Here is a 14,373-nt window from a genome sequence, read left to right on the forward strand (position 1 = left end):
ATTGGATAACGGTTGGTTGTACAGGTATAAAGTAATCGAGATAGATATAGACTTTCATATATCAAAATCATCAGGATCGAAAAAAAATTTGATTGAGCCATGTCCGTCCGTCCGTCCGTTAACACGATAACTTGAGTAAATTTTGAGGTATTTTAATGAAATTTGGTACGTAGGTTCCTGAGCACTCATCTCAGATCGCTATTTAAAATGAACGATATCGGATTATAACCACGCGCACTTTTTCGATATCGAAAATTTCGAAAAACCGAGAAAGTGCAATAATTCATTACCAAAGACAGATAAAGCGATGAAATTTGGTAGGTGAGTTGAACTTATGACGCAGAATAGAAGATTATTAAAATTTTGGACAATGGGCGTGGCACCGCCCACTTTTAAAAAAAGGTAATTTAAAATTTTGCAAGCTGTAATTTGGCATTCGTTGAAGATATCATGATGAAATTTGGCAGGAACGTTACACCTATTACTATATGTACGCTTAAAAAAAAATTAGCAAAATCGGAGAAGGACCACGCCCACTTTTAAAAAAAAAATTTTTTTAAGTAAAATTTTAACAAAAAATTTAATATCTTTACAGTATATAAGTAAATTATGTCAACATTCAACTCCAGTAATGATATGCTGCAACAAAATACAAAAATAAAAGAAAATTTCAAAGTAGGCGTGGCTCCGCCCTTTTTCATTTAATTTGTCTAGGATACTGTTAATGCCATAAGTCGAACAAAAATTTACCAATCCTTTTGAAATTTGGTAGGGGCATAGATTTTATGGCGCTAACTGTTTTCTGTGAAAATGGCCGAAATTGGTTGAAGCCACGCCCAGTTTTTATACACAGTCCTCCGTCTGTCCTTCCGCATGGCCGTTAACACGATAACTTGAGCAAAAATCGACACATCTTTACTGAACTTAGTTCACGTACTTATCTGAACGTACTTTATCTTGGTATAAAAAATGAACGAAATCCGACTATGACCACGCCCACTTTTTCGATATCGAAAAATGAAAAAATGCCATAATTCTATAACAAATACGAAAAAAGGGATGAAATATGGTAATTGGATTGGTTTATTGACGTCGATATCTGGAAAACGCCTTCACATATACAACTATCACCACTCCCTTTTAAAACTCTCATTAACACCTTTAATTTGATACCCATATCGTACAAACAAATTCTAGAGTCAACCCTGATCTACCTTTATGGCGATAACCCTAAATGGCGTCTACCTTTAGAACTATGGCCCACTCCCTCATAAAATACACTTTAATGCCTTTCATTTGATACACATGTCATACAAACACATTCCCGGGTTTCCCTCGGTTCATTTTCCTACATTGTTATTTTCCCTTATGTTGTCACCATAGCTCTCAACTGAGTATGTAATATTCGGTTGCACCCAAACTTAACCTTCCTTACTTGTTTAAATTAAATTTTTTTCTATTCGATCAGTTAATTTCTTTTGAATTTTATATACGTATACTTTAGATCTCATGCGTAGGCCCAAAAAGCATGAATTCTGCTTATTCTTGAAGGAGGTACTTCGGTTTTTTTTATCAATTTATCTATGATTAATATTACAGGAATACGATTCTGTGGCTTTTCCTAATGTTCACATGTTGTTGAAAATCTTGTGTATGCTTCCAGTAAGAACGGCAACGAACGAGAGGTCTTTTTCAACTCTTAGGCTGATTAAAAACTATTTGAGAAATACGATGAGTGAAAATCGATTAAATGGCTGTGCATCACGAAGCATCCAGCATTTTAGATGAAATAGCAAAGAAAAGCCGACGCATGCGCTTGAGTTTTTAATGTAACCTTTTCCATATCATATTCTAAATACACGTACTTTAATGTTAAAGCTAAAGACAACATTTTTTTTGAACCCCTCCCCCCAAGGCAACTTTCTGGCTACGCCCCTGTATATGCTATATATACGACCGATCTCATCCACTTTTTCGGACAATAATAGGTGCAATATACGAATGCAGATGGTGAAGATTAAAGCTTCAATCTAATAAATTGAGGAAGGTATGACAAAAATCCTCTTTTCTGAAAAATAGTTGTAGGGGGGATATATGCTATAGTGGTCCGATCCGGCCGGTTCCAACAAATGTCTAATAGGACAACTAAATGTACTTGCTTATAGAATTTTATCAAGATATCTTAAAAATTGTGGGATTAGTTTGTATACAAACAGAGAGACGGACATGGCTAAATCAACTCCGCTCTTCATCCTGTTCATTTCCGTATACTTATTGGTGGGTCTATCTATTTTCTTTTAAGGACTTACAATTTTGAAATTCGTGAGAAAGTTAATATACCATTTCATTTTCATGAAAGGTATAAAAAGGGTGCATCTCATAATCCCGACTTTCAGAGTCTCGACAATTCACAATCCCAAAAATTTTCAAAAATCTCGACAACACACAATCCAGACACAATAAAGTAATGACATAACGCGATCTAGTGAACATACTATCACGACTAGGCGAAGTTCCGACAACTCTTAATCCCGACAATATACAATGAAGACAAATTTACTAGAATTTTATTATTACACATCACGCATAAAGGTGTTCTGCGCAAAAATACTGTGAATTGCGTAGTTGGTGTTGAATCGGATAAGTGTAAGTAGAATAATGCCGAAGAAGTGCCATATCTGGATTTTGAATGGTCGGGATTTGGTTCTGTCGGGAACATGAACTCTTGGGTTTTTGTCGCACCGCGATTGTGAGCTATTGGGATTTGGTCGTGTCTGGCTTATGTGTTTTTGAGATTTTGTATTTCGGTATTTTTTAAGTCGGGATTGTGTTATACACACCAATGTAAAAAAACAAAACTACTCTCATATACAATGCAATTAATTATTATTTATTTATTTATACTCACATTGTAGATGCCATAGATGAAAGGATTATAACAGCTATTGCTCATCGCTAGCCAATCGCAACAAAACCATATTATATTAATAAAATGATAGTCATTGATTTCAGGTATTGTCACGTATAAGGCATTATACAGCTGGAGAGGCAACCAGCAAATACCAAATACAATAACAACAACAATCAACATTTTTATGACCTGCAAGAAGAGAAAAAAGGAGATGTGGAATAAAAAATGCTATTAATTTATTTACGCATTAAAATAAAGATATTTATTTATTTGTAGATGCATTTTCCTTAAGTTTTTTAATTCCAATTTAATGTAATTATTTCCGTCGTCCGTTTACTTTATTTCTGATACTTTATTATTGCTTCAATAGCTCAGCATAAATCCTAAATGCAAGCGCCTCCATTTGTAGTGATTTAATTTTACCACAACTTTTATACGCACAGATTAGGCATAGGCCAAAGTTCGAAAGAAAACAAAAAACATACTGGAATACTAGGAAATCGCCTTATTTGTTGTGAATAAAAACAAGCAAAGAAGGCTTAAGTTCGGGTGTAACCGAACATTACATTCTCTGCTGAGAGCTTTGGAGACAAAATAAGGGAAAATCGCCATGTAGGAAAATGAACCTAGCGTAACCCTGGAATGTGTTTTTATGACATGGGTTTCAAATGGAAGGTATTAAAGAGTATTTTAAAAGGGAGTGGGCCGTAGTTCTATAGGTGGACGCCATTTCGGGATATCGATATAAAGGTGGACCAGAGGTGACTCTAGAATGTGTTTGTACTATAATTGTATCAAATTAAAAGTATTAATGAGTTTTTTTAAAAGGGAGTGGCCCATAGTTTTATATGTGAAGGCGTTTTCGAAATATCGACCAAAATGTGGACCAGGATGACCCAGAACAACATCTGTTGGATACCGCTAATTTATTTATATATGTAATACCTGCCAAGATTTCAAGGGTTTTCTATTTCGCACTGCAGAACTTTTTCATTTTCTTCTACTTAATATGGTAGGTGCTACAACCATTTTATAAAGTTTTTTCTAAAGTTATATTTTGCGTCAATAAACCAATCCCATTACCATGTTTCAACCCTTTTTTCATATTTGGTATAGAATTATGACATTTTTTTAATTTTTCGTAATTTTCGATATCGAAAAAGTGGGCGTGGTCATAGTCGGATTTCAGCCATTTTTTATACAATGATAAAGTGAGTGCAGATAAGTATGTGAACTAAGTTTAGTAAAGATATATCGATTTTTGTTCAAGTTATCATGTTAACGGCCGAGATGAAGGACAGACGGTCGACTGTGTATAAAAACTGGGCATGGCTTTAACCGATTTGCCCTGTTTTCACAGAAACCAGTTACCGCCATAGAATCTATGCCCCTACCAAATTGCACAAGGATTGGTAAATTTTTGTTCGACTTATGGCATTAAAGGTATTCTTGACAAATTAAATGAAAAGGGCGGAGCCATGCCCAGTTTAAAATTTTCTTTTATTTTTCTATTTAGTTGTACCATAGCATTACTGGAGTTGAATGTTGACATAATTTACTTATATACTGTAAAGATATTCAATTGTTTGTTAAAATTTGACTTTAAAAAAAATTTTTTTTTAAGTGGGCGTGTTCGTCATCCGATTTTCCTAATTTTTATTTAGCACACATACATACGGTAATAGGAGTAACGATCCTGCAAATTTCATCATGATATCTTCAACGACTGTCAAATTACTTGCAAAAACTTGCAAAACTTTTAAGTTACCTTCTTTTAAAGGTGGGCGGTGCCGCGCCCATTGTCCAAAATTTTACTAGTTATCTATTTCGCATCATAAGGTTAACCCACCTAGAAAAATTTCATCGCTTTATCCGTATTTGGTAATGAATTATCGCACTTTTTCGGTTTTTCGAAATTTTCGATACCGAAAAAGTGGGCGTGGTTATAGTCCGATTTCGTTCATTTTAAATAGCGATCTGACATGAGTTCCCAGGAACCTACATACCAAATTTCATCAAGATGCCTCAAAATTGACTCAAGTTATCGTGTTAACGGACAGACGGACGGACGGACATGACTAAATGAATTTTTTTTTTCTCTCAGATCATTTTGATATATAGAAGTCTATATCTACCTCGATTAGTTTATGCCGTTACGGATTACCGTTATGCGAACAAAATCAATATACTCTGTGAGCTCTGCTCAGCTGAGTATAAAAATTCTCCCAAATAGTAAATAAAATACTTTTAATGTTTTTTTTTTTCTATGAAATATTCATTTAATTTAAAATCAATGTTGAATGATTGCTTATATTTTTCGTAGTGCTCTCTTCACCTATCATTTAGAAAGTAATTTTTTGTTGAAAATGGTTTTAGCTAGAATTAAAAACTTCAATTTCAATTTCATTTCGCCTACATAATGCGTAGTGGTATTTTCCTATCGTTATTAATTTAAGTATATTTTAAAAATTACACTGCACAGCAACAATTTGGCAAAAATGTAACCATTCTCATTTTCTGCAAGGTGGCATCAAACAGATTACTTTTCTGAAAAAACTTGCAATTTTTATCAGATTTTGTCATTCAAATTCTTTTACTAATTTCGAAATTGTAAGAAATTTTAAGAAACGTTGCAAACAACCCCAAAACTGTATCCGAATAAGTTTGAAAATTTGGCGAAAATATCAATTAAGGTCCGATAAAGACCAACTTATTAGAGCTCGTGACATTCGGTTAATTGAATAATTGAATCAGTCAAGTGCTCGAATATACGATTTTCAGAATTCGATTAGTTAATATAGAATAGAATATAGGCTGCTGAATGATTATTAGAACGTTGAAATAGAGACAAATAAAATTTAAACTCAATATTTTTCATTTAAAACCAATATTTGTAGTTGCAACTCCAGAGCAGCAATGGGAGCGAAAGATATACGCTGATACTACTCCGGCAAAGAATATGGACACATTTAACAGTGGACCCATTGCATAAAAAGTGATAGTAGTACTTTTGTGGTGCTATGAGATACGTCGTGTTTAGAGCACCGCAAAGAACAATATAAAAACTACTTGCTTTTTGTAGTTAATTGAGAGGGTCGGTAGGGCAATACTTTACGTGGTCATTTAGGTCGTTCCTAGAAAGTTTCATGGACTATTTCGTTGTCGTTTCGCAATGGCCTTAGATGCCATATAATATTGCGATGATTTTAAGGACTGTCGGCATCATTTGGGGATCATTTCGTGGTTCTTCAGGAGCCATAAGGAGGTTAATCTGTAATAATTTGCTGATGATCTTGGCGAGTATTTCCGTACTCTCCCGTGGTCATTTGGTATCACTTCAGGTTTTGAAAACTATTTTAAGGTCATTTTGGGGATATTTGAGTATCATTTTGTGTTTCTTCCGGGGTCATTTTGAGATCAATTTTGTGCTAATTTTCTGATGAACCTGAGGACAATTTTAGTATTCTCCCAAAGTCATTTAGGGACAACTTCGGTTAGTTTCGTTATGATCCTGCAGACGATTTCTGGGCTCTTTCGGAATAATTTTGGGATAAATTTGTGGTCATTTCATGATCATGAATATTTTAAGGCTTTTTCAGGGTCATTTCTATATCATTCGGGAGTAATTTAAGTATCACTTTGGGGTATTTTTTTTATAGTTCTTTTCGGAATGGTTTTTGGTAAATTTCGGGGTCATCCCGGTGTAATTTTACAATGGCTGTGAAGACTTTTTTAGACCCTCAGATGATAAAGAAATAGCTCCTTAAACCCAAATTAGCCTCATAGCAGATTTAGAGCATTGCTATCACTTTTTAAGCTATCGCTCTGTTTTATGCTCTAGTCATGCCCAGAGCCAGTGAAAAAAGAAAAAATACAAAATAGCATAGCATTGCCAATCACTGTTTGAAACACGTTCTGTTAAAAACTATTTTGAGTGCGTAATACAATACGTAAATAGTTTTGTTGTAAAAAAGTAATATTATTTAATAAGTAAATTTATATCGTTTCCACAATATCTTTCATAAGCCGCTTATATCTATAAATTTTTTTATGCTTACTTTCTATATCAACTATATAATCGATCAAATTAACAAAGATCCAACAAAGAAGAAATATTTGGTACATACATGGCGTATACGAATTTTTTTGTTGTATGTGCACGTCATATCATTCAAGCGAAGTTAATTTTGAATATCGACTAATCATTGAATTGCGATTACTCGAATAATGTAAATAAATCAACTATTCAAAAACGTACAAAAATCTATATTGAATAATCTTTTATTTTTAAGAGCCTTACAATTTAAAATTGACATTGAATTTTCAACATTTTTTTACAAAGTTTGCTTTAGGTTTTCCTCAACACAATGTGTGAAAATTTTAAAACACCTTACGGAAAAAAAAATTGTCAAAAATCAATGCCAATTTTAGGAGACCTACAACTTGGTCTTTGTTAGACTAAAATTGATTGAGCTACAAAACTACATATTAACCCAAGTACCGATCATTATATACCCAACGTGAACGCTCAAAAAGGATTGCCACGAACAAAAAACGATATGAAAAATGAAATAAACTACTTGCACACGCGCAAATACCGGCAGCGCTGTGAATAGCTATAAAATCGCTACTGTTATAGAAACAATGCTATTATAAAATCTCTCTAAAATATGCGGTTTTTTGTTCAACTTTGGTACTGAAAATTTTGTGTGCTTACCATAAACAATATTTTTAAAGTTTGCGTAATTTGCACTAACATATCTATAATTAAAATCTAGTTTCGTGTCATAAATATATTACGAATTTTGTGATGGCTAGAACAATAAAAAATTGGGCGTGGTGATAAGTGAATATTCCTCAGATTCACTGAGAAGAAATATCAATATAATTTAGATACATATATCAAGGGTGATGAAATTTCTGTCATCATTAGAATTTGAAAACATTTTTTTGTTTAAGTGGGCGTGGTCTACAACGGATTTTGTTCACCCATATGTAGGCGGTGCCACACCTATTTTCCATTATTTTTTTCTGTTATAAAGTCAAACAAGCGTTTAAAGCTTCGTGATATTATCGATCTTTTTAAAAACATGTTTCATATTTATCGAAATTTTGATATCGATTTTTTCTAAGTGGGCGTGGTTACGAGCGATTCCATTTGTTTTCACATTATATACATATAATAGTTGGGATAATTATTATTATTTGGGAACCAGCATCAGCTCATAAACCCAGCGAAGAATCACCCTTGCCAATAAACGCTACTTTGAACTAGGTAGGCAATTGAAAAGTAAAGTCCACCCTCTCGGCAAACGAAAATCATACGATAAGTGCCCGTCCTGCTATATGGTGCAGAAGCCTGGACCATGACAACACCAGGCGAAGCGGCTCTTGGGTGTTCGAGAGAAAAGTTCTTTGAAAGATTTATGGACCTCTACGCGTTGGCGATGGCGAGTACCGAAGAATTTTTAACGATGAGCTGTACGAGCTCTACGCAGACATTAATATAGTCCAGCGAATTAAAACGCAGCGGCTGCGCTTGCTAGGCCATGTTATGCGAATGAAAGATGACGCTCCGGCTAAGAAAGTTTGGCAAATTGCAGTTTCACGGTGTGATTCGCGGTTCGAATCTCGGTGAAACCTTTGATAACATAACGAAATTGCCTGATGATGATTACGTGGCGGTTTTCGAAAAGGTACCATCGCAATGTGCCAGTAAACATTTCTTTCTTTTCAGTTTCTCTTAGAAAAACAGAATAATTGAATATTCAATCATTATAAGCCGGTGTTAAGCTCATGAATTCTTAAATAATAAGTATAAATTGAACACGCCATTAAAAAACATAAATAGTTTTATTTATTTTATTTTATTTTGTTTTATTTTATTTTATTTTATTTTATTTTATTTTATATTATTTTGTTTTATTTTATTCTATTTTATTTTATTTTATTTTATTTTATTTTATTTTATTTTATTTTATTTTATTTTATTTTTTCATTGTATTTTATTTTATTTTACCCGTATTTAATTAGCGAGACATGTTCAAATTGCTTTATACAATTGTGTTGTTATTGATATTAGAGAAAATTTATTTTATTTTATTTCATTTTATTTTATTTCATCATATTTAATTTTTTTTATTTTTTTTTTTTATTCTATTTTACTTTATTTTATTTTATTTTATTTTATTTTATTTTATTTTATTTTATATTATTTTGTTTTATTTTATTCTATTTTATTTTATTTTATTTCATTTTATTTTATTTTATTTTATTTTATTTTATTTTATTTTATTTTATTTTATATTATTTTGTTTTATTTTATTCTATTTTATTTTATTTTATTTCATTTTATTTTATTTTAATTTATTTTATTTTATTTTATTTTAATTCTTTTCTTTTCCGTTCCTTTACGTTCCTTTCCTTACTTTTAATTTCCTTGCCTTGCCTTTCCTTTCCTTTATTATTATTTGTTTACATATTTTACCTAATTTTATTTCAGTCATTTTTTTTTAAATTTATTTTATAAAATTTTTTAAAATAATAAGAGCGGAGTGTATGCATTTCTAAATGCTCTTCCCTGTGCTCTGACACTTTAAGTTTTATGGGGGACATTTGTGTTTTACACAAAAGCAAACCACTCCCCCAAATAAATCAGGGTGCTGTGTAGCGCGATTTATAGCTTCTCCAACCCAATTGTCAACCTCACCTACCCGTGGCGTAAACTTTTCCTTTAGCAGCCGAGGCTCTGGCGACCCCAAGCTCGTCATGGAAATAGAGTATTGGGAGCGGGATAGCCTTGAAGGTTCAATGTGCTCATGTTTAATCGTTCTCGGGCGTGCGCCTTAATGGTACTTGTTACCAGAACGTTCTATTCTATATCCGGCAAAGGACCTTCAACATAGATAACACTCCCCAAGTTTTTTATTGCTACAATAACAACAGCTGACCTCTTACTGAGAAAATACTATCTTTTTATGCACACAACCAACGTATTGCTTTAGAACTCACAAACACAGCGTCACCATATAGTTATAGGTATAGCCTCTGTGCAAGTTACTTACCTTTTTCTTATTACGCATCCATGCTAGATCTCGTGTATCCTGCGCATTTCCCGGTGTCTCTGTTAGCCACAATTTAACTGCCATTTGTATATAAACAAATGAGATCACCAAAAATGGTACACAATATTGTACAACAACAAGTGTGTAGCGATAAGCTTTAAGCTGTTCATCTGTTAGATTGATATTCATGCAGAAAGGACGTGTAACATTGTAGATAATACCATCCTCTTTTTTATTTGTTGATGAATTTGCCGTAACAAAACGAATTAAAGAAAGAAGAAGAATAAAGCAACCATGTCAAACGTGTCAAACAAGGGAAAGGTTATGAAGGAAATGTTGTACATTGGGGTTGATTGTTGATTCAGTAAATAAAGTGTTTTAGGCCATATTAAAATGTGTAATTTAATGCTTATCATTGTACTCACACTCACCCCTGTAACGTTCATTTATCAACTCAACACGGAATGCAATACCCGAGGGTGTGGCAAAAAATAACGCTACAATCCAAATTCCAACTAAAATGAGTTTTGAGAAAAATTTTGATGGACGCGCTCTGTAAATAAAAATAGCACAATTAAATTATATGGTTTTTGGATTTTGCTGATTCTTTTTGTAAGGGCCCTTCAATTTTTTACAAGGAAATATGTATGTATTTACATATTTGCTGACCTTTCGTTTCTATTTATACTTTTTAAGTACCAAGTGTATTAGGACGGATGTTATTTAACATAAATTTGTGGTGGGTAACCAGATGCAAGGCTCAAGGGGGTTATTAAAAGAAAATATGTAGAAACAAACAAAAATGTATTTGCTTAAAGAGTGAATATGTACCGATGAGTGTATAGCGTTGGCTCCAAATAAACGAAGGGGAGGTGTCTGCTTTATACTTTGTCGATCCAGAAATAAGAAAATTGTTTAGGCTGCAAGCTCACTGCAGTATTTTTCACGCGAAAAATGTAGCCATTAAAAAGCAGCAAAATTCTGGAGGCAAGGCAATAATATCACACAGTACTTCATTATGAGAGTGTCCAAAATTGCCAAGAAGCATTGGAGAGACTATGCTCAGCCAATCCAGAGTTGTTTAAAGGTCCCGCAAACCCCTACTGAATAAAAACACAGTATTAATGTGTTACGAACACACACACGGCTGGATTGTGGGGAAGGAAGGAGCGCGGCAGCTAAGGGTCGTCGAAGCAGAGGAGGGATCGGCAGGAAGGTTGAATGGTGGTAGAGTAGTAAGAGAGACGGCCAATGGTTTTCGTAGCAGTGGTGTGATCAGCACAGCGGCTGAACGCCGGTAGGGTAATGGACGGCCAACTGTTGTCATAGCAGTGGTGGGATCAGCGCGCCCGCTGGACAGCGGTAGTGTAGCGGACAGCCAACGGTGGTCGTAGCAGTGGTGGGATCAGCAACACGGCAAGGTAGTGGACGGCCAACGGTCGTCGTAGCAGCGGTGGGATCTGTACGACGGCTGAACGGTGGTAGGCTGGCGGACGGCAACGGTCGTCGTAGCGGGGGCGCACGGTGGGGTATTTGATCAATCTAGCTGGCCAAAATTAAAACAGCAGTTATTTATGTTAAAAAAAGTGGTTGTCTAACTTCATTGCTTTGAAAGGATATATTTGACAGCAAATTTGGTTTCGGATGCACCCGGGGTAATTTTTTTTTTGGCGTTACATGAGATATGTAAATATGGGTATCAAACGAAAAGTATTTTACTCCGCATTTCTATTGACATTTTTAAGAAGGGTTACCACTTGGGGTTGCCATCTCACCTACTTTTTTATATTTCTTTGTATATCCACTACCGGAAACGGCTTAACCGATTTGAATCAAAGTTGGTACATCAAAATAGTATTACATTTAAAGACTTTTCACCAAGGTGTTGTCACTGAGGATATTTTTACAAGGTTGCCAACTTTTGCTAATAAGGGTATCAGTATCTCACAAAATTGATCACCACTCAAAAAATCGCGGGTATGCGTAGCCGTTTTTGTTATTAAACTTTGAAACAAACACAAGCTTTTGTATTGCCAAAAAATTACTGACATGATATGCCATGAAATGAAGATATATCTTTTTGTTTCCAAAGTTTTTAAAAAATTTAATATTGAACAGTAGTACTATTACAAGTAGAATAACTCAGTTACAACATGGGGTATAAAAAATCTAACATATGAATTAAAAACATATTTACCTATCCTAAAAGAAAATGTAACTAGATTTTATTTAGGCTAAACTAGTGAACAAGTATTTAGGTTAGAAAGGTATATTGCTTTTTAATCCAAAAATACATCGAACTGCACACAATTTTTATAAAACTTTAGATGTGCGCCTAGCTCCGTTGACGTTGCAGAAAAAAATTGGAATATTTTGAAAAATCGACTTTTGACCAGCTAGATTGATCAAATACCCCACCGTGGGCGGGATCAGCCGGACAGTGTGAAAGCAGTGGCGGCACCAGATGGGCGGCGATGAGACAGAGGCGGCAGTGGGCTACGGAGTGCTTACCAGGACGTAGGTGGAGGGGGATGGATAAGGGTGACGGGTTTTACCTTTGAAATTTTAGGTTAAAGGGCATAGATGTTATCACTGTTAGGCACAGCGGTGTCACCGAAAACAGCAGCGAGGACTGTATTTTGCGTTACTCTGCACATCACACCTTTATACCTGATGGCGAAGAACATTCACTCATTCATTCATTGGGACTTAACTGCCTATTTTGCTATAACTGACTCCAATGGGGAGCACCAACGGAGATCAAGTCTTCTTCTACCTTCCTCTCTCAACTCAGTAGAGGTCCCCTCTACCTGATCCCGCCCCTGCGCTTTGATGCAAATATAAGAGTCACAATACAGTCAAAAAGGCTGTGAGGTTGCAGCTGCCATATTACTATGTCTTTTAGGTAAAAGTATTAGCAGTGACCCAAGCATTCCTTCTGCTGGAGCTTAAATTGCAACCGCGTTAGCTTTTATATTTACAACCAGGAGTAGCATGCTCCGCTGAATGGTATATATATAGAACAACAATATTAATATTACTATATTGCCGTGTTTGTAGCCAACTACCGCTATATGGCTTGACGCACTATTGTGGATTGGTTAAATTATATGAACTTATCTAATATTTAAATGAACCAATTGAGTATAGGTAAACAAGCTATTACTAATAACCGTATCATCATGATCATCTAAAATTATGTTGTGGCTATGTGCTGGAGACTACTATATGAGTTATAACAAGTAAGGAAGGCTAAGTTCGGGTGTAAACGAACATTACATACTCAGCTGAGAGCTTTAGAAACAAAATAAAGAGAATGAACCTAGGGTAAGCCTGGAATGTGTTTGTATGACATGGGTATAAAATGGAAGGTATTAAAGAGTATTTTAAAAGGAAGTGGGCCATAGTTCTATAGGTGGGCGCTATTTCGGGATATCGCCATAAAGGTGGACCAGGGGTGACTCTAGAATGTGTTTGTACCATATGGGTATCAAATTAAAGGTGGTAATGGGTATTTTAAAAGGGAGTGATCCTTAGTTCTATAGGCGGACGCCTTTTCGAGATATCACCATAAAGGTGGAACAGGGGTGGCTCTAGAATGTGTTTGTACGATATGTGAATCAAATGAAAGGTGCTAATGAGTATTTTAAAAGGGAGTGGGCCTTAGTTCCATATGTGGACGTCTTTTCGAGATATCGCTATAAAGGTGGACCAGGGGTGACTCTAGAATTTGTTTTTACGATATGCGTATCAAATGAAAAATGTTAATGAGTATTTTAAAAGGGAGTTGGCCTTAGTTCTATAGTTGTACACCTTTTCCAGATATAGCCATAAAGGTGGACCAGGGGTGACTCTAGAATGTGTTTGTACGATATGTAAATCAAATGAAAGGTGCTAATGAGTATTTTAAAAGGGAGTGGGCCTTAGTTCCATATGTGGACGTCTTTTCGAGATATCGCTATAAAGGTGGACCAGGGGTGACTCTAGAATTTGTTTTTACGATATGCGTATCAAATGAAAAATGTTAATGAGTATTTTAAAAGGGAGTTGGCCTTAGTTCTTTAGGTGGACGCCTTTTCGATATATCGCAATAAGGGTGGACCAGGGTTGACTCTTGAATGTGTTTGTGCGATATGAGTATCAAATGCAAGGTGTTAACGAATACTTTAAAAGGGAGTGGGCCTAAGTTCTATAGGTGGACGCCTTTTCGAGATATCGCCATAAAGGTGGATCAGGGGTGACTCGATATATCGACCATTCGAGATATCGACCAAAATGTGGACCAGGGTGACCCAGAACATCATCTGTCGGGTACCGCTAATTTATTTTTATATATAATACCACGAACATTATTCCTGCCAAGATTCCAGGGGCTTTTGATTTCGCCCTGCAGAACTT

The 14,373-nt window shown here is 34.9% G+C and overlaps 1 protein-coding gene across 1 annotated transcript in view; it reads right to left on the bottom strand.

Annotated features, from left to right (window-relative positions):
• LOC137253829 (RYamide receptor-like) overlaps positions 1 to 14,373 on the bottom strand; it is a 102,162-nt gene that overhangs the window by 19,508 nt on the left and 68,281 nt on the right. The window contains exons 5-7 of the mRNA XM_067791345.1: positions 10,407 to 10,528; positions 9,976 to 10,202; positions 2,909 to 3,100 (exon numbers count right to left, since the gene is read on the bottom strand). Of these exons, the coding sequence (XP_067647446.1) occupies positions 2,909 to 3,100; positions 9,976 to 10,202; positions 10,407 to 10,528 (541 nt within the window). The remainder of the gene's footprint in view (positions 1 to 2,908; positions 3,101 to 9,975; positions 10,203 to 10,406; positions 10,529 to 14,373) is intronic.

Source organism: Eurosta solidaginis, chromosome 5 (genome assembly GCF_040869045.1).
Source record: "Eurosta solidaginis isolate ZX-2024a chromosome 5, ASM4086904v1, whole genome shotgun sequence".
Classification (NCBI taxonomy): domain Eukaryota; kingdom Metazoa; phylum Arthropoda; class Insecta; order Diptera; family Tephritidae; genus Eurosta; species Eurosta solidaginis.